At 34.2% G+C, this 24023-nt stretch overlaps 4 protein-coding genes across 4 annotated transcripts; 3 read left to right on the top strand and 1 right to left on the bottom strand.

Moving 5' to 3' along the window:
• Positions 1–4204: 4204 nt before the first annotated feature.
• On the bottom strand, positions 4205–5273 carry LOC110645982 (uncharacterized). Its single transcript, XM_021799267.2, has 2 exons — positions 4790–5273; positions 4205–4618 (listed from the first exon to the last, which is right to left on the bottom strand). The coding sequence occupies exons 1-2, from the start codon at positions 5144–5146 to the stop codon at positions 4511–4513; spliced, it is 465 nt and encodes a 154-aa protein (XP_021654959.2). The 5' UTR covers positions 5147–5273; the 3' UTR covers positions 4205–4510.
• A 186-nt stretch (positions 5274–5459) lies between these two features.
• On the top strand, positions 5460–13095 carry LOC110645975 (signal recognition particle subunit SRP54, chloroplastic). Its single transcript, XM_021799258.2, has 15 exons — positions 5460–5715; positions 5810–5942; positions 6125–6192; positions 6266–6367; positions 6672–6824; positions 6957–7034; positions 7477–7602; positions 7715–7817; positions 8731–8831; positions 9799–9936; positions 10015–10158; positions 10403–10478; positions 11191–11276; positions 11429–11554; positions 12665–13095. The coding sequence occupies exons 1-15, from the start codon at positions 5539–5541 to the stop codon at positions 12770–12772; spliced, it is 1719 nt and encodes a 572-aa protein (XP_021654950.2). The 5' UTR covers positions 5460–5538; the 3' UTR covers positions 12773–13095.
• A 430-nt stretch (positions 13096–13525) lies between these two features.
• Positions 13526–14960, top strand: LOC110645981 (uncharacterized). The gene is made up of 2 exons (XM_021799266.2): positions 13526–14293; positions 14572–14960. Exons 1-2 carry the CDS (start codon positions 14159–14161, stop codon positions 14719–14721), a joined length of 285 nt encoding a protein of 94 aa, XP_021654958.1. The 5' UTR covers positions 13526–14158; the 3' UTR covers positions 14722–14960.
• Positions 14961–17440: 2480 nt separating this feature from the next.
• Positions 17441–23524, top strand: LOC110645967 (replication protein A 14 kDa subunit B). Its single transcript, XM_021799248.2, has 3 exons — positions 17441–17627; positions 18289–18550; positions 23260–23524. Exons 2-3 carry the CDS (start codon positions 18292–18294, stop codon positions 23322–23324), a joined length of 324 nt encoding a protein of 107 aa, XP_021654940.1. The 5' UTR covers positions 17441–17627; positions 18289–18291; the 3' UTR covers positions 23325–23524.
• Positions 23525–24023: the final 499 nt, after the last annotated feature.

The raw sequence follows: 24023 nt of genomic DNA, 5'->3' as shown, positions 1-24023 counted from the left end.
GTATGTGGCATGTTTTCTGATATAATACTAATCTCTGTAAACTTGCAGATGAATGAAGTACTTATAAGACTGCTCTGTGGTTTGATGGGTATCTCAATGTATCCAGTTTGATGCTTAAATCACTTGTGCTACAAGATTGAAATAGAGATGCAGCAGCTTTTGTAGAGAAACTCATTTTTGGTGTGTCTTCCCTGATCAAGTCAAGAGTGTATCTCTTTTAAATCAATATATGGAACTTCCATCTCCAACTGAGAAAGAAAATGCCCTATCCATGCCTGGAGACCAGCTTCAGAAAATGGCAATCCTAGCTCGTACCTTGGTTACCACAACCATTGCAGATGTAGGCCTTTTTTTTTTTTTTTCTTCATTTGCAGCGGTCATGTCTGATTTATTATCCTTTATTCTTATTTCTTTTTCTGCATGCTAATCTTTTGTTCTTAAATGATCTTACTGATATATACCAACTTAGATGTTTTTTATTATGAATACTTGATTTGAAACGCACATTTTCTGCTTGATGCTTCATCTGGTATTCAACAAGTTACGGATCTGATCACAGAGTAGACTGTAGAGTGTTGGTGTCGAAATGGTATTTGTTAGGCAGACCAGGAAGAATATAATTTTGCAACTGATCGTAGTCAACAACCATTAGTTATCCGTCAGAATGTATGCATTTTGAGTTTGACAAGACTACAAAACTTCATTGGTTTGTAGTTTTCTTTATGTTGAAACTATTGTCTATCCATTTTCAGTATCATGGTTCTCCTCATCGATCATCTGTTGACTTTTAATGTTTTAGGAATTTGTGTAGACAGATTATGTGGGTTTTTTAACTATATTTTTCATTAGTAGATGACATAAATTGCCATGTTGATCCAAGATTTTTGAAATTCAAGAAAAACACACATCGCAACACTGAGGTAGGTTTTCAATTTTTTTTTTTTTTTTTTTTTTAATGAATGTGTAATGGCTTTGACTGATGCTCAAAACCCTCGGAGACGAACCTTGTACCACTTAACTAAAGTTCATTGGTCTCCATTCACATTTTTAAGTTTCATTTGATTCTGATAAGAACTTGAGCTTTAGACTTCATAATTCTAAAGCTGGCTATAATATCACGAAGCTGAATCACTCTAGTTTTGAAAATTTGATTTTTTTTTTTTTTTTTTCTCATAGCTTAGGATTCAGAAGCATGCGGTGCCTTTGCGGTTTGCGTATTCATTAATTTCTTGTTTTTGTTCTTCTTCTTGATAAGACGGTAATGAGAACCCGTTTTAATTTGCAATTGTAGATTGGTATCGATGTAGAAGAGAATGCAGTCTTAAATAGTTACAATTCCCTGCAACATTATTTACATCTCATTCCTGATGCTCAGTAGAACTGGAATTCGAAAAGATGCATTTGATATTTTCTTCTTTTGAGAGAATTTTAATGCATCCTTTTCTTTTTTGAATCCGAGGGTTCCAGCTTTAATCGGAATAAGCGCATTGGAGGAGATTTCTTTTGATTCTTGAAAGGTGCATGAGCCAAAAAGGCACAACAGCGCATCGAAATGATTTCCTGTTTTTGAATTCAGTTCCTTTTTCTAACAACATTCAGCCTATCGTCTTCATCAATGAATGTGCAACATCCTGGAGCTGATTGCCAAGTAACTTGAGTTGGCCATCACAAGGCTCAAATTTCAACTGCAATTCTTTTAACTGAATAATTGAAAACTTGAACCTCTTCATAGCTTATTGTCCAGTTTTGTTGAAACAAATTAAGACCAACATATGTACATCACCAATAATCTTTGGTGGAAACGGGTTGCATCCGTGACAACAAATTGATGATTCACAATTTTGCTGACCAACTTTATAAACATGTGACAATCTCCACATATCCTAAGATTCTTTATCACAACAATCTCTGACCCTTCTCCAGTGTTCAGGAGCCCGTATGCAATTGCCAACTTTTCACTCTGCATGCCCCTACCGTTTAGAAACTCATCACTTCTTTCTTGACCATTCTTGTTAAACAATCAAGTTCTTTAACCAAAATTTCTAACTCATCCAGCACTGTATGTTTCCTCAGTTTGAGGAAGATTTCTATCTCCAGCGTTGATGAGGTGAACTCTCCCACTAAATTCAACATAACTACAGCCTGGGTTCTTTTTGAGATTCCTCTTCTTCATCATTACTCTAATCCTTACCATCTCCTCCAAATTCCCAGCCTCAGAATAAATATTAGACAACAAAACTTAGTGACCAATATTTGCAGGTTCAAGCTCAATGACCCATCGAAAGCCACCTCTGCTAACACTACAATTTTATGGATTTTGCAGGCACCTAAAAGTGCTCCCCACACTGCACCATCAGGTTTCACCGGCATAGATTCAATGACCTGCTCAGCCTCGCTGAGCATATATTTTTTATGCAAAATATACTATCAAATATTTAGATATTTTAATCAGTGAGCAGCAGCATTTGTGAATCATTGAAACAAAAAGCCATTTCATTCGTCACCAAAACACAACTATGAGGGATTATGCACTTAAAAATCAAACATCTATTTCTATATTTTCTTTACTTTCTACTATAATAACCACACAACATTTATATTTAATTAAAATACAGTCTCCAGCTTGTTCTTCAACCCCTTCTTGTTCGACCTAATGAAGACATCGTGGAGGACTTACTTGACCCACCTATGTTCAAGGGAGCTATCACAAGATCACGGGCAAGGCATTGCAAGCACTAATGGAGGAACACCATTTGGCCAAGGACTCGCCAAGCCCTCAAGGATGCGCCACTTGCCTAATGACATTGCACATACGAGAACAAAAAGGAACAAACATGGCCGAATGCTTAGGAGACCCATTGGAGCATGGCTTAGGTGGCATGCCACGTGATGAATGATGGCAACCAAGGAGGATGTGGCAGCTAATGTGGAAGGTGACATGGCATGTGAGACCTCTTCTTCTACAAGTCTACCAAACATTAGAAGATACAGCTTTGCCCAATATGTAAGAGCTATTGGTGTTGGTTATTGTTCACTTCTTTTACATTTTTAGTAAAAGCTAATTAACCAAATCAAACTACAAGATAAAGAAAATTTTTTGGAGATTGTGATCTGATTTGGGAGGCTTCTTTTATAATTTTGGTAAAAGCTAATTTACCAAATTAGACTACAAGACAAAGAACATTTTTAGGAGATTGTGATCTGATTTGGGAGGGCTTCTTTTTATGGTAGTGTAATTTAAACATTTATAGAAAGACTAAGGGAATTATCCAAGCCAAGCATGGTTCATTGGGTAATAGCCATGCTTGGCAGAAACTCACCTCTAAAAGGGTAGTCTCCCTCATTTTGCTGGAGATTTTTGAGATTGTATTTTCTTCCTCCATTGTAAAGAAGCTTCAAGCTCTCAAACTGAAACTCTTGTGAAGTTATGTTCTTTGCTAAATTCCACCTAGAACTTAGATTTATTACAAGTTGTCACTTGTAATATCTTAGACTTATACTTGAGAAACTCTAGCACAGGTTGTTATTGTGTTTCAAGTGCCACTGACATCTTGTATTTTCTGTTTTTCAAAGTTAATGAAACTCCTCTTTGTTCCAAAGTGCTGTCTATCTTGTTAGAAGTTGAGTTATTTGTGTACGTGCTGGTGTGTTTGTGCTTAGGTGAAGGACGGTCCATCTTCTATGGCTGAATGAATTGTGCTCTCCTTTACAGCATTCAGCCAAGGCTTGCATCACAACCTGTCCTCTATGTCTCTACAACTTGATGTTTAAGGAACAATTATCAACAAAACTTTAACATTTGAGTGGCTAAACTTACAAAAACAAACAAAACAATGACCATTGATAATTAAAGGCAGCATTCACATCTTCCATAGGAAGAGAGTAGTAAGAAATCAGCGTGTAAAGGTAAGAGCAATAGGATATCTTGATTATTTGAATATGGACAAAAGACAAAGTGGAAAAGTAAATCAAAATGCAGAACACATTGAGATAACAGGAGTTGCACCGAAGCAAAATAAACAATGATACGCATGGTCTCATCTATATGACTACTGATAGAGTGTTCCAAATTAAACCCATTTGCCTTTTATTTGAAAAGAAACATCTTTTAATTGTAGTGTGCTAATGCCTCAATAGAACACAATAAAAGAAAAAAAATGTGCACAGTTATAACATAAAAAAAATCGAATTGAACATACAGAAGAGCACTAACAACATCATGCATAAAAATTCTGAGCAAAAGTAACAAGAGAAACCACTTGTCAAAAACAATAACTATCTAAGAGAACAAGAATACCAAGGACAAGACATCCAACATGTGTAAGTGCAAATAGGAGTAAGTATCTGACAGTACTGGTCCCAAAGTAATAGCAGAAGGTGAACACACCTCTTGGTATAGTACCACTCCCACAAGATACCTCCAATGAGAAGACGGTTACAAGAAATCTCTCGTCAAACAAAAGGACTATTTTTTCTTCCATACTAGGTATGATCTAACATCACAGAAATTTCACATTGTCCATCCAAGAATTCTAATACCAATTTGAACTTCGGAGTGACCTCGCCGGAGACGTTGCTTCTCATTTGTTTGCTCTGTTGCTGCTCCATCACTTTCAAGCTATTTTGGGAACATTTTCATCAGTATCAATTAAGAAAATCCGGAAGCACTAATAAAACCTAAAAGAGATGAATTACCCTTCCATACCATACCAATTGTTCGACGAAATGCCCAAACGAAAAAAAAAAAAAATCAAAGACATTTAAGAGGAAAAGGAACGGTTACACTAACCTTGGTAACAGGGCCAGGCTGGTGAAGCTCTTCCTCCGGAATAGTAACAGGCCATTTATGTCCAGCTTGACGGAAAATTTGCTCAGTCTCAATGAGCTGACCCTTCTCCAAAATCATGTTCCTCAACGTCTGGGCAGAAACAGTAGCGCCGTCAAAAACCTCCTCGACTCCATTGACAAAAGTGACGGTGATTTGTGGAGGGTGATCATCGATTCGGCGCTTGACCAAAACCTGGCAAGCGGGGTTCGATTGCTTGGCCTTGCGGGCGTTGCATTGGGCTAAGAATTCCATACAAGAGGCTATACGAGGGTCTCGCCCATTGAACTCAATCCGCACCTTTGATAGAAACTTCAGCATCTTCTTGTCTCCGCTGCTCACATGTATTTGGTAAATGAACCAAGATTTAGAGCAGCTTTAGATCCTCTCATGGAGTTCTGCCGGTGCGTGTTTTTATTTTCTCTAGTCCTCTTTAGAAATCAGATGGGCCTCTTAGCATCATAACTATATATGGTCATGGCCCAGATCAAAACGGCATAACCACGTTGCGTTTTAGCGCTCCGCGGCCATGACCCGAATTCTGATGCATCCAGGTCACCAACTTGAAGGGCCATGATCAACAAGATGTAAGCAAATCCAAAACAACAGGCCGCGTGGTATATTATTATCATCCAGCTAGATAGAGTGGATAGGAGTCGAACCAAAAACGGATTTTCAGCGGATAAAAAGCAGCGGAGACTCTGAGCTTGGAGATGGATGCCGTACAGTTCTCGACCGTTGCCTCCCGCCATTTCTCCTCTAGCTTTTTGACGAGAAACAATCACAGAGACTTAAACCTCTCCAAATGCAGGAGAATTTCCTCTGGTTTTCGTTCTTCATGGACTGGTTCCAGCAGCGTCTCTTCCCTTTCTTCCAGAAACTTGTTCGCTGTAAGTGAAGAATCACTCAATTCTTTTAATGTCTTTTTAGACTCTGTTTGGTTTCCTAGAAAGTTTGTTTACTCAATGCCTTCGTTGTAAACAGAGAGAGATATGGGGCTGGGTGAATTGCAAGAGCGTTACTTTCAAAAGAGACGTTCGTGGCGTGGTAAAGGCGGAAATGTTTGGGCAGTTAACAAGCGGCCTTGAAGCGGCTTGGAGCAAGCTCAAAGGAGAAGGTTTTAGCTTTTCTTTTCTTTGTCCTTTCTCAATTACATGTTCTTTCTTATCAATTTCAATTTTTTTTTTAAATCTTTCCACTTTATTAGAGAAGAAATATATGCGAATTTGGATATTGATATTTTATTTTTTATGTGCTTGAATTTTTACTTATTTGTTTATTTATTTATTCGTGTTTCAGAGATTTTGACCAAGGACAATATTGCGGAGCCTATGAGAGATATCAGGAGAGCTCTTCTGGAAGCAGATGTAAGTGAATTTTGGTCAGCAACATCAGATTTTTTCGTATAAAAATGGACTAATAAGGTTGCTCTGGTGACAGGTGAGTCTTCCTGTTGTTAGAAGGTTTGTGCAATCAGTAAGCGACCAAGCCGTGGGTGTTGGCCTCATACGAGGAGTGAAACCTGATCAGCAGTTGGTCAAGGTGAGTGTTGCTTTGAACTAACAATTAAGAATTTGTAAAATTAACTTGTTGATGCTTCACCTTTTATGTTTGTGAATAAAGATTTTGGTTCTGCTGGAGCAGACATGGTATGTAGATTGGGATTTGTCAAAATTCTTAAATCATAATGCTTTTCAGTAAAATGTGAATTATCAATTACAAGATATCTGATGCAAGTACATGCAACATATCATTTTTATTGTTGACAGGTTTTTTATTATGTTGTTGCATTATTTTTTTTTCTTTATTGTTTTTATGAGCAGTTATTATTTTCTTGTTCATGCAGATTGTACATGATGAGCTTGTAAAATTGATGGGTGGGGAGGTGTCTGAACTGGTTTTTGCAAAATCTGGCCCCACTGTTATATTACTGGCTGGTCTACAAGGAGTTGGAAAGACAACTGTTTGTGCAAAGTTAGCTAATTATCTCAAGAAACAGGTGCATTATCAAATGCTTTGCCTTTATCTTTCTCCATTTTGTTGGTGCAAGTGCATGCTTGTGTGCAGTTCTGATTATTAGTATTGCAGTATGCTTAGCCTCATAAACCAGTATATGTGATGTTTTCTGCAGGGGAAGTCTTGCTTGCTTGTTGCTGGAGATGTGTACAGACCTGCCGCTATAGACCAACTTGTCATTTTGGGTGAACAGGTATTGGATTCTCATGGTTAGGAGAGTGCTTTTGCATACTCATTTGAACAAGAATATGTTGATCTAATTATCTGCTTTGCTTCCTATTCTTGTATTAACCCTTGTATTTTATGGAAGATGTCAAATGAAGTGGTTATGGAATATTAAAAATGTTTCTATTAGCAGAGATGGGTGCTCTTACCAACTAGAGATGCTAATATTGATAGGTTGATGCAATAGATATTCATGTTTCTTACTCCAAGATGGAACCTAAATGTTCTTACTTGTGTTTCCTATCAACTTAATGTGAATTAGCAGCTCTTCTTTAGATATAATACAATAAGTTTTGCGGTATGATTGAAAGTCTGTGCTATACAGGTCATTATTTTTGCTGTTATAACTTGTATGCGTCATTATTTGGCTATCTACTAGCATTCTCATCTTTAGTTATAGCTTGTGACAGGTGGGTGTGCCTGTTTACACTGAGGGTACGGAGGTTAAACCTTCAGAAATAGCTAAAAGAGGCTTGGAGGAGGCCAAAAAGAAAAGCTTAGATGTGGTCATAGTAGACACTGCTGGAAGACTGCAGGTAATACTACTTCTAGGGATTCATAAGATAATGTCTTTACATCCTTGCTGATTCAGTGGTTCTCATATCTTGATCTTACTGACTATTATTTATCTTTATTAATTTTTAACAGATAGACAAAGCAATGATGGATGAGCTAAAAGAAGTGAAGCGGGTATTGAATCCCACAGAAGTGTTGCTGGTTGTGGATGCAATGACTGGCCAAGAAGCAGCAGGTAGTCTGACTTCTACTGTTCATTTTATGATGGTCAAATAGTTTGAGAGTTTTTAAATTTTGATTTGCCTTCTCAGATCATGATCTCTTATCTTTTTCTTGTGTTTTTGAGGGCTAGACCAGTGCTTAGGGACTATTCTATTCCTCATGTAGATAGATGGAGTAAATTTTGAGTTTGCATCTAGGGGCATGATATGTTCATTAGTCATTAGATTTTATTACTGTACTTTGTCTAAGACTGCCATGCTTATTTCCCATTCATTGGTCAACTTGTGTATGCTCATTTTGCTACAACTTCATTTGATGCAATGTGGTAGTGGTACTACGTTTCAGGTTGGACAATATAATTGTTGTTTGATGATAATGGTCTTTGACCATCAAGAATGCAGCTATGTCGGGCTATAAGCATTCCAATTAGCATATATGGTTTTCCTGCTAAAGTAGCAAATGAGTATGCAACTGCGAGGAGAACTAATATCCATAAACTTTTTGACAACTCATAGAGAGCACAAATGTCTATGCAAATCTGTAGTATACATGAGAAATATTTCCATTTCTCTTTCATAGAGTAGTCCATCCGTTCACAAGTGTTTATGCATAAGAAAGTTGGATTTTTTTTTTCTTCAGTTTACATGCAATTTCTAACATCTAAATAGTGAATGAAAATAAGTAGCAGATCTAACTTTATATTCAATGCTTTTATGCATAATGCCTTTGTTGATTTGATGCTGTTGGCATATTAGTTTCTGATAATTTTTTAGGTCTGTATATGAAAGTAAAAAATTGGCTGTTTTTTTTTTTTTTGGTGCTATGTACAACTTATAATTCCCTATATTGGACTATAATTGCTCTTATGCCAATTATGACTACACAAAAATTGACCATATGATGTTTTTCCTTTTGTAAATTTTCAGTGTTGGTTTCAACCTTCAATCTTGAAATTGGAATTACGGGTGCCATTTTGACAAAGCTAGATGGGGATTCTAGAGGTGGTGCAGCCCTAAGCGTCAAAGAGGTTTGCTTTTATAATTTTCCTGGATTTTCGTTTATGCTATTATCTCTTAGGAGCTTCTTCTTAAAGAAATAATTTATTCTCAGAACTGTGATGAGTGTTGCAATTCGACTATCAAGAATGTTGGTCTCCCACAAAGCTAGTTAGTTGTATTTAGTTCATTGGATTTGTAAGGTCAATTGCTTTTCTGATAATGAGTCATGATAGATGTCTGAATGTGATGAAGGGCTTGTGGTAATATTTTAGGGTGGGTTTAAGTTCTAGGAGCTCCTTGGAACATTTGAAAATGTGGTCATCTAAGTAATAACTAGCTGGCCTAGGAGAAATATGGACCTTACAAGCTTGAGATTAAATGCAGAAAAGTTGAATCCAGTTAGAAATCTCAGGCCTCTTATACTAGTAAGCTGGACACGTGCCAGTCTGACCTGCTCAGTGCTATTTCCAATTAATCGCTTGGACTGAACAATGAGAACTGGCTTGACAGAACTAATTAAGCTGTAGAGAGAGAGAGCAATTAATGTGCTATAGCTCAAAACAATTTGCTTATTGTAGGCATATGCTCACAGAGGTAGTTAATATGTTGAATGTGTTTCTACTCTATATGAATGTAAATATTGAATATTTTGGCTGGTTTTGTCCATCAGAAAATTATCACGACTGCTTCATTAACCATGTGAAAGGCATTGAAAGTTAGAAGAGATTATGTTGCATTTGAGTATGCAATATAAGCCTTATATTGGAGAGGCTGGTTATATTCCATATTGCCATTTAAAAGAATTGTGCATGAATTTGGAGTAAATGCTGTTTGAGTTGTGGATATTTGTGGCTGCTTTTTTTTTTTTTGAATTTCTTAATGTTATTTTTTTATAGTAGTGGTTTTCCTTTGTTATTGAAATAATTATACGAAATACAAGCTTTGTCGTACTGAGATTTAATTTATATCCTGTATTTAATAGTTGAATGGTGATAGGTATCAGGGAAGCCAATTAAGCTTGTAGGGCGGGGAGAGCGAATGGAGGATCTTGAACCTTTCTACCCAGATCGTATGGCTGGTCGCATCCTAGGAATGGGAGATGTTCTTTCATTTGTAGAGAAGGCACAAGAAGTCGTAAGTTCTCATAAATTCCGTTTTATATTTCCTTGAAAAGGTACATGTTGATGCAATTCTGTGTTGTCATCTCTATAGATGCGCCAAGAAGATGCTGAAGACTTGCAAAAGAAGATAATGAGTGCCAAGTTTGACTTCAATGATTTCCTAAAGCAAACTCGCGCAGTTGCGCGTATGGGTTCCATGACTCGTGTCATAGGGATGATCCCAGGAATGGGGAAGGTATAAAGGCTGCTTTTCCAGTTCTTCATTATAATTATGTTTGCTGGCGAGTAAAAGATGCATCATGCTTCAGTTTTTGTATCACTTATAGAAGTAATTATACCAGCAGCATTTTAGCGTCCATTTTTCTGGTTCAAAATATGAACCCAAATGATGAAATTGCTTAGAAATAGCTTGTTTGTCAATTACTTTGAACTCCATAGACTATTGGAAGAAGCTTCAAATAACTTTCCTATGAAAACAGATTACTCCTGCACAAATTCGAGAAGCGGAGAAGAGTTTGAAGATAATGGAAGCAATGATTGAAGCAATGACTCCTGGTATCTTCTCTCTGCTATTTGTAAAAACCACATTTGATTATAAAACATAACTGAAACAAGTTGGAAATTTGTTTAATGACAGAGTAACAATGAGATAGTAGGAAACTGGTGATATTAATATTTATTGTATGTGTATTGAATGGTTTACATCAATCTCATATATCCATTAAGAGTTAAATATGGTTTAATGCTTTTTCTTATCAGGGTATTATGGTCTATTGGAAAATTAGTTAATAACTGAGAGAACATATAATTGCCCTTTTCTCACCTGGTATGCATTTAGGCAGTCTAATGTTCCTATTGAATTCCATATGAGGGAAAGGACAATACTATACAGAGCATGGAAGGTAGTTAAAACCAACAGTAATTCTACACCATACAGGTTGTCAGTTGTCTTGTCAGATGCCATATTCTTCCTTTTGTACATTGGTAAATTGACATATCTTCTTCTCCAAGAACGTGTATTAGTAATGTCATATAGCAACTCATTTTGTGCCACGGATGTTAAACACATTGCAAGTAACCAAAATCTGTTTTGGGAGATGGAATACTTTCTTTAATGTAACTGTCTATCTACGTGGTCCATTATAAATCCCTTTTTATCAGAGACACAGGGTGTATTTTGCTTATTTCTAAGTGAGATAGTGTTCTTTTGTTTATTACTCAAACATCTGATACTTGGAAAGCTTTCTAATTTGGTGTTTATTTACAGAGGAAAGAGAGAAGCCAGAATTGTTGGCAGAATCTCCTGACAGGAGGAAGAGAGTTGCTCAGGATTCCGGGAAAACAGAGCAGCAGGTATGTATTATTTCTACTTGATATGGGTTTATATACTGATTTTATCTTAGCCTCCCTGGCAAGTGGGGAAGTTCTTTACTATTTTCTACTTGCAAATATTAGCTCTATCTTTTCCCCTGGAATGTAAAGTATGGCTATGGTGTGAATTTTAGGTGAGTCAACTTGTTGCTCAACTATTCCAAATGCGCGTCCGTATGAAGAATCTAATGGGCGTAATGGAGGGGGGATCTATTCCTGCTTTGAGCAATCTTGAGGATGCGCTTAAAGCTGAGCAGAAGGTACCTTGCCCACAAACGCATATACATTGACAGTGCAATGCATGTTTTGCCGTTCACTTCTCACACTGTAAATTTCATTGGTAAAGGATTGTTGCTGATTGGTAGAATATGCTAACCTATTCTAGATAGGATGGAGTTTGAATGCCATTCAGTTCTTACTGTTATCTTTACTTGATGCTGTTAAAACCTTATGATTGCGTAAATTTATTCTACAGCTGGGAAATTTAGAAACTGTATCTTTGAGAGTTGTTTTCTGTTCAATATTAAGCTTTAATTTTCTACTCACACAGGAATAATGTTGGCCCACTAATGGCAACCCAACTGTTGTCCCTTGTGGGATCATCGATGTGTGCCTTGTTCTATCAAAAAGCTAACACTTAGGAAAACTATTACTAGTTCCAATCAAGGCTTTGCCATCATCAAAATTAAATGAGTTCAACTTCTAGTCAACAACAATTTTTGTGTGACATCAGAAAATGCAAAGCGTCTTTATTTCTTTTAACCTTTGTTAGAAAAGAATATAGATCATGTGGACTATGAAAGACAATGTAGACAGTAGTCTTCCCACATGGGTACCACGCAACACTGGTTCTATCTCGTTCGAGTACTGGGTATTGGAAGCATCAACCTTATTGATTTACTTGAGTTAGCCTTTCAGAGGGTAATGATATCTTTAAACTCTTTCAGATTAGAGAGAATGGAAGGAAAATTTCGGATGTCCCTTGCATGACACTCCATTCATTGAGATAATGAAAAACAAGAAGAAACCAACTAGAATTTCAACCATATGTGTCCAAGTCATTTTATGCCCATGGTCATTCATTTGTTTTTCCTATATTTAGGATTTCTTTTAATAATCTTATGGCATCTAAAATTCTATCATCATATAAACCATCTTGTTTTTAAGGGTAAAGTTATATGGAACTTGTCAACATTTCCACTGTTTCTGTTTTATTAAACTTATCTTCAATTTCTGGTATGCTAACAGGACCTGATAACTTGCACGGTTGCATGTTCTGTATGCTAGTGTATATATTGTTGCATATTTTGATTGTTTATGAATATGCTATAGTATAATCATTTGATATTTTGGGTCTTCTCCTGGGTAAGGCTCCTCCTGGTACTGCAAGAAGGAAGAGGAGGTCAGAATCAAGGAGGCAATTTGCGGACTCAGCATCGTCAAGGCCTAGTCCACGTGGGTTTGGGTCCAAAAATTAGGAATTTAAGGTGGTGGGCATTGGAACCACGAGTTCAAGCCAATGGATCATAGACCTCACCCTAAGGGGTCCGGTGGTTAGAGTTAAATGTTTCTTGAGCTACGATAACTCGATTGTCTTACTATTTTTTTTTTTACTGGATTGTCTTACTGTGAGTGCGTCGAGGCGAGGAGTTTTTGCCAGTCACGGTAAAACGACACCGTTTATTGATGTTTGTAAGTTGTTTCAGGACCCAACTGTCATTTAGAAACAAAAACAATGGACCAAAAACATGATGGTAATGTCTTCTACATTACTTATAAGAAGTCGTTTTGCTCTTGATTATTTATTATTTTATTTTAATTATATAATTTAATATATATATTTTATATTTTTATAATTATATTGTAAAATTTTATTAATGTTAAAATTTTTAATTAATTATAATTTTATTTTAAGTGTTAATAAATTAATCAATTAATAGAGTATTTTTTATTATTTTTTAAATTAGTTGACATATGTTAATAAACAAAGTAGGAAAAAAAAACATATGCTTCCTAATAATTTTTAAAATATCATTTTTAAAATTCTTAGACTTCAAATATAAAAAATGTTTTTTAAAAATAAAATTTAAAATTTTATAAATAGTTCTCTATTAAATAATCATTTAAACATATAAATTAATATAATTTTTGAAAAAAGATAAATATTTTATTCTAATTTAATAAAAATTTTAATTAAAAAATTATTATTTTTAGAGATATATAATACAAGCAGAATATATAATCTCCAGAATTGTAAAATCAAACATATTAAGTAAAAATAATTTTGGATAATTTTTTATTTTATAAGAGATAAGATTTAAATAGTTGAAATTTATAAATATTTTAATAAAAATTTTTATTTAATATGATAAGATAATTTTTTATATATAAAAAAGTATATAAATAAAAATAAAATATGTTATGCCACATAATAATTTTATGCACTCTTGTTCAGTGACATACTTGCATTATCCATTTTAAGACTTAGCTTATATATATATATATACACATTACATACTCTATTCAATGGGCCATTTAACTTGTGTCTTCAAGACAATACAAGCTCAAGATAATTTGTGGCCTTGTAAAGCCAGTTTATGCGGTTCCAAGTACTGCCTGTTGTCTTTTTAAGTTTGACAAGTTTCTAGGAAATAGCAATTTCCGACAGATTTTCCGGGCAGTTCTGAACAGAAAGAGGAAGTGGAGACTTGAGACCACATAAAACTCTAAGCATATTAGGACATGACACTTGTTAGAATAAAATTATTTAAGAGCCAAGTTTTGTGGGTCTCTTTCTTTTTTTCTCTCTTCTTAATTATCTTGGACAAACAAAGAAAGCTTCAGAAACCTTGTTTAAAAGAAAAATGGCAACAAATTCAGCTTCAGAAACCTCAACCTTTCCTGCTGCTGATGTTGACAAAGAATTACATCCTGCCCACAACAAGAAGCTCGAAGTTGATTCTGTATCATCTGATATTGCTACCTCCAAGGATCTTAAGGTAATCTTAACGCTTCATCCAACCACTTATTTATATATATATATATAAAGTGGTTGGATTAGTGGTGTGGAATTGTCTGAATATTACTATTGGCATGATTATAACGCTCCGATGGGAGTTCATGAGCCACCAAATGAAAGCATAGAGAATTCTTTTTTACGTTCTATCTTTGTTGTTCAGTTTTTGTACTGTGAATGTTCTTCAATTTAGAGCAGAATTTGCAGTATTCTCTTGCCAATGAATGGTGATATATTGTATAATATAATTCTATTTTGTAGGAACAAGAAGAGGCTACACAAAAGAAGAAGGAAAGGGAAAGAAGAAGGGATGCTGTGCAAACACTCAAGACAACCATCTTAGTTTCAGCAGTCATTGTTGCTGTGGCTGGGGCAGCATTTGCAATTACCAGAAAATTGAGAGAGAAGTGAAATCCTATTCTCCTTTTGCCCTTGGATGGTGTTTTCAATCTACTTTTTTTTTTATTATTATTTTTCTTGATATCTTCATTATTTAAAAAAAAAAAATGGAATGTGAGATCATAGGCATCCCCATTTCCACTTAATTATTGTTGTGGAAGTAGTTAAAGATTGGCAATATTGCCATCTTTGTTAATCCAATTCAAATACTGTGTTATAATAAAGTCAAAATTTTGCATTAGCCAATTCAAGTTTAGCCCCAGTCCCTGCATTTTGCTTAATTGGCAATTCACATATTAATTAAATGTATTAATGATAAATTTTTGTGTAAATTCAGTCTATCATAAATTCAAAATATAAATATATAAAAATTATATATTTAATATATAGGTCTCACTATATATTTATATTTTGAGTTCATGATAAATCAGATGTAGTTAAAAAAAAAATCCTATATGTAGGAGTGGCAAGGTAGAATAATCAATTTTTTTTTTAATTATCATTTCATCTTTGTCATGTTAACCAGTTAATATTAACACTGTTAGGCTGTTTTTGATATAATGTTTTTGATAGATTGTAATTAAAGGTGTAATGTAACTGTGTTTATATTGAATATTTGATTATTTTATTTAGTAATATAAAATAAATTAATGTAATAAAACAGTAATTAATATTTGATTACTTTATTTAGTAATATAAAATAAATTAACGTAATAAAACGGTAATTACATAATTTAATTAATTATAAATTAAGTAACACAATAATTATTACATATAAAAATTGATGTATAATTACTTATTTTTATTTTTTATATATTATTAACGCTATCATCATCACCACTGCTTATCTATCTCTATTGCCATCACCATCATCATCACTATGACGCCACTCTCATTACTACTTTGTCACTGGGATTGTCACCATCATCACCTAACTATGATTGCCGCCGCCATAACCACCTATCACTACCACCACTACCACAATCACCACGTAATCACCTCACAACTACCTAGTAACAATAATAATGAAAATATTAATAATTCTAAATAAAAATAATATTTAATAAAATAATATTATATATTAAAATTTTATTAATAATTTGATTAAATTTCATCAAAATATATATGTAAATAATTATGATAGTATGGTATTACATTATGCTTTTATTATTATAAATAAAATATCATATTACATTACAATTTTAATTATATTACGTAATTGATTATATTTTGTTACATTGTTAATGTACTACATATAACATAGGTTTATCTGGCTATTAATTGTTAATATAGAAAGGAAGATATTGTATTAAAAAATAAATAAATTCCTACTTAAAAAAATATTAGATTTTTTTTTTACCATAAAACATAATCTGTAAATATATAATGGCTTTACCTGGAATAAATAATTTGAAAAAAGAATTTAATTAAATTTTTACACAATTATACTTATTTCTATTTGTCAAAAATAAAATTTAAATTAAAAAATTAAATTTTTTTCAAACATTAAAATTGATAAAAATTTAATTAAATTAATTTCTTTTAAAATTTTATATAATTTGGTCTCTAAAAAAATACATATATAATATTTGTGTAGGAAAATAAAACACTAGTTTCCTTTTCTAGACCTCATGCATCCAATCACAACTGAATTAAACACAAAAGTTGGTTTAACATTACTATTTGAATTATTATTGAAAACAAAATATTATTTTAAATATAATAATGAAAATTTATTAAAAATTAATTTAGAGTTATGTTTGATATATATTAATTACAATAATTTCAAAATAAATAGTATTTTTAAATTATATATTAATTATATTTAAAATGTTATTTTTTAAAGACATATTGAAATTAAAATCTTCAATAGGTTTTAATAATAATTATAATAATAATAATTACATTTTGATGGAACTAATTACTTTATTTCTATATTTTAAAAAGTATACTATTTAATTCTTATATTTTACTTTTATTAAATTATTTAATCTCATCATCAATTTTTTTATTAATTAAATAATTTTAATACTAGTCAAACTATTTTTTTATTTTAATAAAACTAATTAATTAGTATTTATATTTAAGAAAAAAAATTAGTCCATGTAACTTGATTTTATTAACACTTTAATATTTTATATTATTTTTTTATACCCAAATTATTATGATCATTTTCCTTTTATTTCGTTCTCCTCATATTTCTTATTCTATGCACTCGTACTCTTTTTCTCCTCGTTCTCTCTATTTTTCATTTTTTGATAAAAATTAATATAAGTTACATGCAAAAAAAAGTTATTCAATTTTCTATATCTCCAAATAATAAAATGATACTTTAGAAAAATTATTTTCTAATATAAAAAATAATAATGTCCAATAATTTCAATGGAAATATTTAAATAATTTAAAAAATATATAAATTTATATTTAATTTTCACATAACAAAATTATCATATTATCTAGGAATATATTTTTTAAAATATATTTTCAAAATATATGTATTAATTAATTTTAATAAAATAAATAAATTAAATAGTAATTTGATTAGTATTAATGAACAAAATATTTAATATAAGGTCTAAATAATTTAATAAAAGTAAAAAAAAAATTAAATAATATATTTTTTAAAATATAAATATAAATTATTTTATTAAAATACGTAAATTAAATAGTAATTTTTGATAATAATAATAATAACATCGATAATTATAATTGCTATCGGGCCGAGTAGGGATCCACTACAAAAATTCATCTCTCCCGCATTTTTTTTAGCGCCTTTCTTATTTGATTTCTTATTATCGAGAAAAAGACTGAAAAGATCTGGCGCGCTCCTTTTATTCCTATCTTCTTGATCGCTCGCCGACTGGCACGGACTCGGTGTGCTTTCATCTTTGTTGAACCGAGCTTTTCTGGAGAATCGGGTAAGGCTCTGGATCCTAAATCTCCCTTTAATCAGTGTTTGGTTGCTGTGAAAACATCTGAATCTGAATTTTGCAGTTTAAAATACCAAATTAAGCCCTAGCACGAGTTTCCTTTCTGATCGATTTCTTTTGACTTTTGTATCATATGTTTTATATCGTTTGGTTGGATTTCTTTTCGGCAAGAGTTCGATAGAAAGCCGTAATCTATCTGTTTGATGTTATGCGTGAAAGAGGTGCTAGCTTAATTCTAAGAATTTATCTATATAGTCAATGCGCATGTGTTGAATGTTATAGAGCTCATGAAAAAAATTTTGTGCTGGGCCTGCTCCTTCAGTTTCTTGTATAAGACTAGCTGGATCGGGTACTCACCAGTTTAATTGTGTTAAAAAAATTTTCTAGCAGTAATTTGTATCGGCAATATAGCAAGGGAAGAGGGAAAAATATGGGGATATTTAAGAGGCCTATTTAGTAGAGGTGAGTCATGAAATTGAATCAAGAGTCCACTCATAGCAGTTCTGACCTCTGAAACTACTTTTAATAGAGTTAAATCTGTTCTGACCTCTGAAACTACTTTTAATAGAGTTAAATCTTACATACATTCAGAAAATTTTGAGTTTTGATTTGCTGTGTGGCTGTAAAATTCTTATTTGTGATTTTGCAGGGTATGGATACATCGAAACCTGCAATTTTTGTCAATGGAGGGCTGTTGCCCATGCATGTGCAGAAGAGGGTCCGAATTGTCATTCAAGTTCTTGGATCTGATCGTGGAGCTGTAATTGGGAAATCAACAGATGATCACCAGCTTACTGTCAAAGGCACCCCACCTTCTGTTCCTCTTACAAATTTCGTTGAGGTTATTGGCATTGCTGACAGTGAAAAATCCATCCAAGCTGAAATATGGACCAACTTTGGCGACACATTTGGTAATAATTTTGTTATCAGATTTCTTCCTAACATTGCTTTGAGCCGACAGGCTAGTCCCCTGCTTGCATTTTCTAAAAGAAATGCTTTTTTGTGGCCTGTTCCTTACTGTTAAATTGTTTCAAGTGTTCATGCAAAATGATATTTATGTATACAGATTCGTGCATGGACTTAGTGCAAACCCCTCTCTAGTAACTTCTGATTGCTATTTTGCTCTCCACTGCATGTCGTACAACTACTAGCCTGCAGATGACTTACATAAGTCCAACTATGAAATCAGCAGATGGCATTAAGTACTTGTATCCGTTAGTAGAAATAATCTAATTACAATCATGCAATGTTTGCTTGCTGAATACTTTTTTTTTTTTTTAATTTGAAATTTTGATGGAATGATATGGATTCAAATGATATAAACGTTGGGGCGTCCTCTACTAACGACGCGCTACATCGGAGCCCGGGTGTAGTGAGAAATATGCAAGGTTGTAGGGCGTTCACCGAAAGCGACGCGTCATGCCGGCGCTCGGGTGTGGTGTTAAGTAAGCAAGGGTTAAAGAAGTTAGTTCATAGGACAGATAGTAGAATAAATAGTGGAACAGAACACAAGATAGACATAGAAAATAATAGAAGATATCATAAAAGGAGACCAATTAGGAAGGAGCAGGATAAGAGGATGATCATGGTTGGTACTTTGGAATGTTGGATCACTTACAAGAAAATTAATGGAGCTTGTGGATACCTTAGAAAAGAGAAGGGTGAATATTGCTTGCATTCAGGAGACTAAATGGGTAGGAGAGAAAAGTAAGGAAGTGGGTAATTCAGGGTACAAACTGTGGTTTACCGGAAAGGAGAGAAACAAGAACAGAGTGGGTATAATCATAGACAGGACATTGAAAGACGCAGTAATAGCTGTGAAAAGAGTAGGAGATAGAATTATACTAGTAAAGCTAGTACTAGAAGGAGAAACAATAAATATAGTTAGTGCTTATACAACGAAACATATACAAGAGAGTATTCCTTGGTGCATGATGTTTGCGGATGATATTGTTCTGATAGATGAGACACGAGAAGGAGTCAATAGGAAGCTAGAACTTTGGAGAAGTACTCTAGAGTCAAAGGGTTTTAAGTTAAGTAGAACGAAGACAGAATACATACATTGCAAGTTCAGTGAAGGCCAAACTGGTGATAGGGAAGGAGTTAGTTTGAATGGAGTGGTACTGTTCCAAAGTAATCACTTTAAATATCTAGGCTCAGTCCTTCAAGTAGATGGGGGATGTGAGGAGGATGTTAGTCATAGGATTAAAGCCGGATGGTTGAAGTGGAGACGTGCCACGGGAGTTTTATGTGATCGTAAGATTCCCAATAAATTAAAAGGAAAATTTTACCGTACAGTCATACGACCGGCTATGTTATATGGTAGTGAGTGTTGGGCACTGAAAGAGTCGTATGCATCTAAGTTAAGAGTTGCAGAGATGAGAATGTTAAGGTGGATGAGTGGTCATACTAGACTAGATAAAGTCCGTAATGAAAGTATTAGAGAAAAGGTAGGAGTGGTGCCAATTGAAGATAAGTTGAGAGAAGGGAGATTAAGGTGGTTTGGTCATGTGAAGCGTAGACATACGGAGGCTCCAGTTAAACAAGTAGAGCACATTAGGTTAGATGATATAAAGAAAAAAAGAGGTAGACCTAAATTGACTTGGAGGAGAGTAGTACAACATGACTTAGAAGTATTACACATTTCTGAGGATTTAACCCAAAATCGTTTAGAGTGGAAAAAGTGAATCCATATAGCCGACCCCAAATTTTTGGGATAAAGGCTTAGTTGATTTGAGTTGAGTTGAGTTGAGTTGAGTGCTTATGCTCCACAAATAGGATTAGACAGTGAGAGTAAACAAAGTTTTTGGGAAGATATGGATGATTTAATGCAAAGCATACCGAATGAAGAGAATGTTCTCATTGGTGGAGATTTGAATGGGCATGTAGGAAGTGATAGACAAGGTTATGAGAATGTTCATGGAGGTTTTGGTTTTGACAGTCGAAATAAGGAGGGAAAAAACATCTTGAATTTTGCTATGGCATACGATCTAATACTAGCAAATACCTATTTTATAAAAAGAGAGTCACATTTAGTGACTTTCAAAAGTGGGCAACATAGAAGCCAAATCGACTTTCTCTTAACTAGGAAGACAAATAGAGCTCTATGTAAGTATTGCAAGGTCATTCCAGGAGAGGCTTTAACAAGTCAACATCAGTTAGTGGTCTTGGATGTCAAGTTTAGGAACAATTCAAGTAAGGTCAGAAGGAATAGTGTAGCTCGAACAAAGTGGTGGGAGTTCAAAGGAGTAAAGCAAGTGAAGTTCAAAAATGAGCTTCTCGAGTCCGAAGTATGGAAGCTGGATATGGAGGCTAATGATATGTGGATACAGATGGCATTAAAGATTAGACAAGTAGCTAGAAAAGTACTTAGAGAGTCTAAAGGACAGGGACCACCCTCAAAAGAGAGTAGTGGTGGAATGAGGAAATACAAAAGGCAGTGAAGAGAAAAAGGGAATGATATGAGAAATTACCTAAATGTGATAATAATGAGGCATATGAACAGTACAAGATAGCAAAGAAAGAGGCAAAAAAGGCAGTTAGTCAAGTAAGAGCACAGGCCTTTGAAAAGTTATATGAGAAACTTGGAACTAAAGAAAGGGAGAAAGATATTTATAGATTAGCAAGGAGGAGAGAAAGGAAATGTCAAGATCTCAATCAAGTTAGGTGCATTAAGGATAAAGAAGGAAATGTGTTGGTGAAAGATGAGGACATTAAAGAAAGATGGAGAAATTATTTTAATGATCTCTTTAATAATAGTCAAAATGGTAATAACGTGAATATAAATTATAGAACAATAGAAAAGAATGTGAATTATACTAGAAGGATTAGATCTTTAGAAGTAAAGGAAGCACTTAAGAGAATGAAAGTGGGTAAAGCCTGTAGACCCGATGAAATACCAATTGAAGTGTGGAAGTATTTGGGAGATATGGGAGTGGCATGGTTAACTATTTTATTTAATAAGATTCTAAACTTAAAGAAAATGCCTGATGAATGGAGGAAGAGTATTTTAGTACCTATTTTTAAAAATAAAGGAGACATATAGAGTTGCTCAAACTATAGGGGAATTAAACTCATGAGCCATACTATGAAGTTGTGGGAGAGAGTTGTGGAGCATCGACTACGTCATGATACTTCTATCTTTCTCAATCAATTTGGTTTCATGCCCGGCCGTTCAACTATGGAAGCGATCTTTCTCATTAGAAACTTGATGGAGAAATATAGAGATGTGAAGAAAGATTTACACATGGTTTTTATTAATTTGGAGAAGGCTTATGATAGTGTTCCAAGAGAGGTCTTATGGAATGTGTTAGAACAAAAGAGGGTATCTATTAGGTACATACAAGTATTGAAAGATATGTATGAAGGAGCAACTACTATTGTGCGCACAGTGGGAGGGGACACAAGAGATTTTTCGATTTCAATTGGATTACACCAAGGATCAGCCATAAGCCCTTACCTTTTTACATTAGTTTTAAATGAACTGACAAAACATATACAAGAGAGTATTCCTTGGTACATGATATTTGCGGATGATATTGTTCTGATAGATGAGACACGAGAAGGAGTTAATAGAAAGCTAGAACTTTGGAGAAGTACTCTAGAGTCAAAGGGTTTTAAGTTAAGTAGAACGAAGATAGAATACATGCATTGCAAGTTCAGTGAAGGCCAAACTGGTGATAAGGAAGGAGTTAGTTTGAATGGAGTAATACTGCCCCAAAGTAATCACTTTAAATATCTAGGCTCAGTCCTTCAAGTAGATGGGGGATGTGAGGAGGATGTTAGTCATAGGATTAAAGCCGAATGATTGAAATTGAGACGTGTCACGGAAGTTTTATGTAATCGTAAGATTCCCAATAAATTGAAAGGAAAATTTTAACGTACAATCATACGATCGACTATGTTATATGGTAGTGAGTGTTGGGCACTGAAAGAGTCGTATGCATCTAAGATAAGAGTTGCAGAGATGAGAATGTTAAGGTGGATGAGTGGCCATACTAGACTAGATAAAGTCCGTAATAAGAGTATTAGAGAAAAAGTAGGAGTGGTGCCAATTGAAGATAAGTTGAGAGAAGGGAGATTGAGGTGGTTTGGTCATGTGAAGCGTAGACATACGGAGGCTCTAGTTAGACAAGTAGAGCACATTAGGTTAGAGGATAAAAAGAAAAAAAGAGGTAGACCTAAATTGACTTGGAGGAGAGTAGTACAACATGACTTAGAAGCATTACACATTTCTGATGATTTAACTCAAAATCGTTCAGAGTGGAGAAAGCGAATCCATATAGCCGACTCCAAATTTTTTGGATAAAGGCTTAATTGAGTTGAGTTGAGTTGAGTTGAGTTGAGTTGATGGAATATTTTCCATTAACAATCAGATGAGACAGTTGGCCAGCAAATGAGTACTTTTATGCATACGTGAGTGTACATTCTTTGTGTTCAAGCTAGAAATTAATAAGGACTAACACAATGTTTGGGAGATCTAATTTTGAAATATTCTTGGTGGTTGTGCTTGTGATGTGTTTGGGGTTGAAACACTAATCAGTATTTGGGCTATTTGCTTGTATTTTTCACTTTACATAGGCCTTCTGCAACTTCTAATAATCTATTCTTATTTTGGCAGATACATATTCCTACAACCAGCTTTGTCAGCTTGCAAATGGTGAATATCAGCTCTTGTTCCTCTGAGGTGTATTGGCTTTATTTTTATCGAGGCTTTTTGGTGCTTTTGGCCCCTGATGTAACTAGGTGGTCGATGTTTATAAATTCAGTCAGTTTTGCAGCTTTCGATACAATTTTGGATATTTCTTGAACCAATATTTTGGTCTTTGAGTTAACGATCGGTAAGGTTGAGTGATGCTTTGAGAAAAAACACATCATCAAAATCATTTGCATGTTTTCATTCCACTCAAACCACATCTTTGAAATCAACTCCTCTCTTGAGCAGCTGAGGTGATTATCCTGCTCAGGCGAATCAGCAACAACCAACCAACATGTATCTACTTTTTTCCTCTGGCCTGGCTGGAGGGCATCGTCTATTGCTCAAGGGGTGACTGATGGGTTTAAGATGAGCATCCACCATCAAGTAGCTCCAGCCATGAGCAGGTTTCGATTTGTGGAGATAATGAATTTGAACCAGACTATGGGGGCTGATTCGGTTTTGGTCCAGTCTCCAGTGATTTCTGTTTGATACGAGTTGAAGCAATCCAGCGGTTAAATTTTTTTGGAAAAATTTTCTTTTTAAAGTAAAATTGATTCAAATCAAATAGGACAATAGGGCTGCACTGCTCATTTTAGTCCAGTTCATGGTCCTGGAGAGAGAATCGAGCTTAGTCCTTGGGACCAGTTCTATCCCTTGAATCGGTCCTGTTTTGTTTCTACCATCAA

Source organism: Hevea brasiliensis, chromosome 3, assembly GCF_030052815.1.
Source record: "Hevea brasiliensis isolate MT/VB/25A 57/8 chromosome 3, ASM3005281v1, whole genome shotgun sequence".
NCBI lineage: Eukaryota > Viridiplantae > Streptophyta > Magnoliopsida > Malpighiales > Euphorbiaceae > Hevea > Hevea brasiliensis.
Note: the sequence above shows the minus strand (reverse complement) of the source record. Positions and strands in the feature narration are given on the sequence as shown.